The 3,390-nt window shown below is 30.9% G+C and overlaps 1 protein-coding gene across 1 annotated transcript; it reads left to right on the top strand.

The window, feature by feature from the left end:
- Positions 1-1,473, top strand: LOC123291716 (40S ribosomal protein S23). Its single transcript, XM_044872108.1, has 4 exons — positions 1-87; positions 426-585; positions 1,025-1,223; positions 1,306-1,473. The coding sequence occupies exons 1-4, from the start codon at positions 84-86 to the stop codon at positions 1,372-1,374; spliced, it is 432 nt and encodes a 143-aa protein (XP_044728043.1). The 5' UTR covers positions 1-83; the 3' UTR covers positions 1,375-1,473.
- Positions 1,474-3,390: the final 1,917 nt, after the last annotated feature.

Here is a 3,390-nt window from a genome sequence, read left to right as displayed (position 1 = left end):
CTTAGTAGTTGTTATTACAATCGCGCAGTCGTCAGTCTGAAAAAATATTCTAGTCTTCCTGTTTTATACATTGAACAGACAAGATGGGTGAGTGATGGCTTGGTTGCTTAAAATTTTTTTAAAATGTTTTTAATTTATAAATTTTGTTAAATGATATTTAATTAACTACCTAGTGCAACTATCAACATAATTTGTTTTATTTTGTGTAAACTTTTTATTTATAAATTGAGTTATTTAATTTTTTTCATTACTGTTAGTGTACTCGCACTTGAGGAGTGTTCGCTATTTCAAAATGCATTTTTAAAATCCAATCAATCTGTTGTTTAAATTTAAAAAAAAATATTATTTTCTTATTGATTTTTTTAATTTAATGCGTGTTTTTACTATTTTATCTAACATTTTTGTAATATTTATGTAAATTATAGGTAAACCCCGCGGTCTGCGTACGGCGCGTAAACACGTAAACCACCGTCGTGAACAACGATGGGCGGATAAAGATTACAAAAAGGCACATTTAGGAACAAGATGGAAGGCTAATCCATTTGGTGGTGCTTCCCATGCTAAAGGAATTGTTTTAGAAAAAGTGTAAGTTTAATTAATTTTAATTTTTTTTTAAACTTATCTTGATTGCCGCTAATTGTTAATATGGGTGTTTTCAATAAGTTCTTAGCGCAGAATTTCCTCGTGACTTGTTATTTTATAAGTTCAAATCACAGGATAATTCTGTGCGAAGCGTTATTGATATTTCATCGAAAACCACATGGAGTCAGCAGCCTATTTGGTATAATCTTATAGGTAGCGTTACACCTGTGGTAAATCAAGCTGAATTGTAATGTAACTTCGATTGTTCAAACGTTTTGTTTGCATCGTTGAATTCATGAATTCAGTACGCCTTTACGAGAGTTGATGTTATTAATCATTTAATAATATCGTAGTTTAAAGCCAGACAATTAAAAAAAATAAATAAATCATTGATTTCTTATAAACATCGATTAAAAATTACTAACAGCAAAATAATTTTTAGAGGAGTTGAAGCCAAACAACCCAACTCAGCTATTCGAAAGTGCGTGAGGGTACAACTTATAAAAAATGGTAAAAAAATCACGGCCTTCGTACCACGGGATGGTTGTTTAAACAATATCGAAGAAAACGATGAAGTTTTAGTTGCCGGTTTTGGTCGTAAAGGTCATGCCGTTGGTGACATTCCCGGTGTTAGATTTAAGGTATGTTAACTCGTTTGGTAACCACGTGGTCCGAAAACTTTGTTAATTGTGTAACTAATATAAATTTTCTTTCAATTTACAGGTGGTAAAAGTAGCTAACGTATCTCTCCTTGCCTTGTACAAAGAGAAAAAAGAAAGACCAAGATCATAGGTGTATTTTGTTACAATTAATTTAAAAAAATAAAAATTGTAATGAAGTATTTTGTATTTATATTTATGAAACATTAAATACAGATATTTATTACGCCAATTGTGTTTTTTTATTATCTACTATAGTTCATGTATTATTGTTCAAATTAAGAATAAATTTGAATTATAATTGTTTTTATGTTAATTGAAAAATTATTATTCAATTCCAACGTTATTCAGTTAACATCTTTAATGCAGTTCCGTAATAAGATTATTACTTGGGATTGTTCACTAAATTAAATCAGAGTTACGGTTGATCGAGAGTTACTATATCAACCAAAGAAATAGCAGAAAACTTAACGTTAACTGTCTTTTATGATTTTCGGTACATAATATGTAAAAATTACTACAACGCGTTTATTCAAATTCCGAAGCAAATTCATTTTGTATTTCCCTTCAAATAGTGCGTTGACATTGCTGAAATAAAAGAAATATCTCAATAAAATTCGGTAGATATTTGATAATTTTTACTGAAGTAACTAATGGTGGTTTATGATTTTTGAAAGTGGTCCGATAGTTTTTAGACAAATTTAAATATTTATTTGATAATTGGTACATTGGTCCTATTATTATATCGAATTCAAAATTTTTGATTAGGTTTGCTATATGCACTATAATAAATTGTAACAAAAGTTCGACGTGACCTCAGATAGTGGAATAAAGTGTTTGCATTTGATTGAAACATTTAAAAAAAAGTTTTTAATACATTTGTATTCTAGTTTTTTTAAATTTGGTTACTGGCTTGCATGTAAATCACTTTTTTTAGTACAGAACACAAAGGTAAATTTCACTAAAATTTCAGCATGCTGTTTTACGTTTTATGAATAGGTACCTGACAGTATCTAAGATGCGATCTCATACAGCCAAAAACCAAACGTTGCAAAAAGTAATCCACGATAAAATGACCATGCCATATAGCCAAAATCAAACCTACGGTGAGAAGTTGGTCATACTCGAAATATGTATACCAGCACCGAAGAAATAGAGTACGCCCATGAACAAATCCAAAGAATTTTTACGAATATTGAAATCATGGTCAATAGTTCTTTATAAGAGGTTTATAATAGGTACTAGATTTTCTGGTCGAATAACAGGAAACTTGCGAATGGATAGGAGTCGGTATCACATTTCTCTGTGATAAGACTATCCCGAAGAAATTTCTTTCCTGTCGGCCATCCCGAAATTACATCAACAGTTTCAATGAAATTTGGATTATTTTCCCCTGAACCATAAAGAGTGATGTTATTATATATTGATCACTATGTGTGTCTGTGGCATCATAGCTCCTAAACAGATGAACCTATTTTTATTTTTTTAATTGACGGTGTTTTTAGCTGTGATCAAGCTCAAGTTAAGGGTTCCGTACCCCAAACAACGAAAAAAGAAGCCATTGTCTTCAAAATTGGTTTAGTTGGACAGATCTATGAAGAAAATAGGTATTTTAATGAAGAGAGTTCTTAGCTATGGTTTAAGTGCGAATAAGGTTTCCGTGCCTAAAACTACTACCAAAGAATACAGACAGAGAATATATCGACTGATATAGTCTCTGATACATAGAATCTGATCTATAGAATCTATACTCGGTATTCCTTGCTACTACTTGCTTAATAATATTTTCGTACATCTCCCGAACAATAAACATAAATATTTTATGGAAACGAATGATCCAGTTGATAGCTACACTAAAGGTTTAAAACTTAGATTGGTTACCTATGCTCGTATTTAAAATTAAGAGATGCCGCCACTCACTACATACCATGTTTAGTTACGTTGGTATACAGTCAAGATTTATTCTTTTTGATTCACTCGACCAATAGTTTCGTAAATCTTATTTATCCATTCAAATAATTAAAGCGCGGATCCAAAAGGGGAATGGGTTGATTCAAAACAATTAATTTCTCCAAAATAGAGCGGAAGATAATTTGTATATAACCCGCTCTGCCACTATAGCCATTTTACATATAGCACAGATGGATAG

The sequence above is a fragment of the Chrysoperla carnea genome, chromosome 2 (assembly GCF_905475395.1).
Source record: "Chrysoperla carnea chromosome 2, inChrCarn1.1, whole genome shotgun sequence".
Classification (NCBI taxonomy): domain Eukaryota; kingdom Metazoa; phylum Arthropoda; class Insecta; order Neuroptera; family Chrysopidae; genus Chrysoperla; species Chrysoperla carnea.
This window is presented reverse-complemented; position numbering and strand designations above follow the sequence as displayed.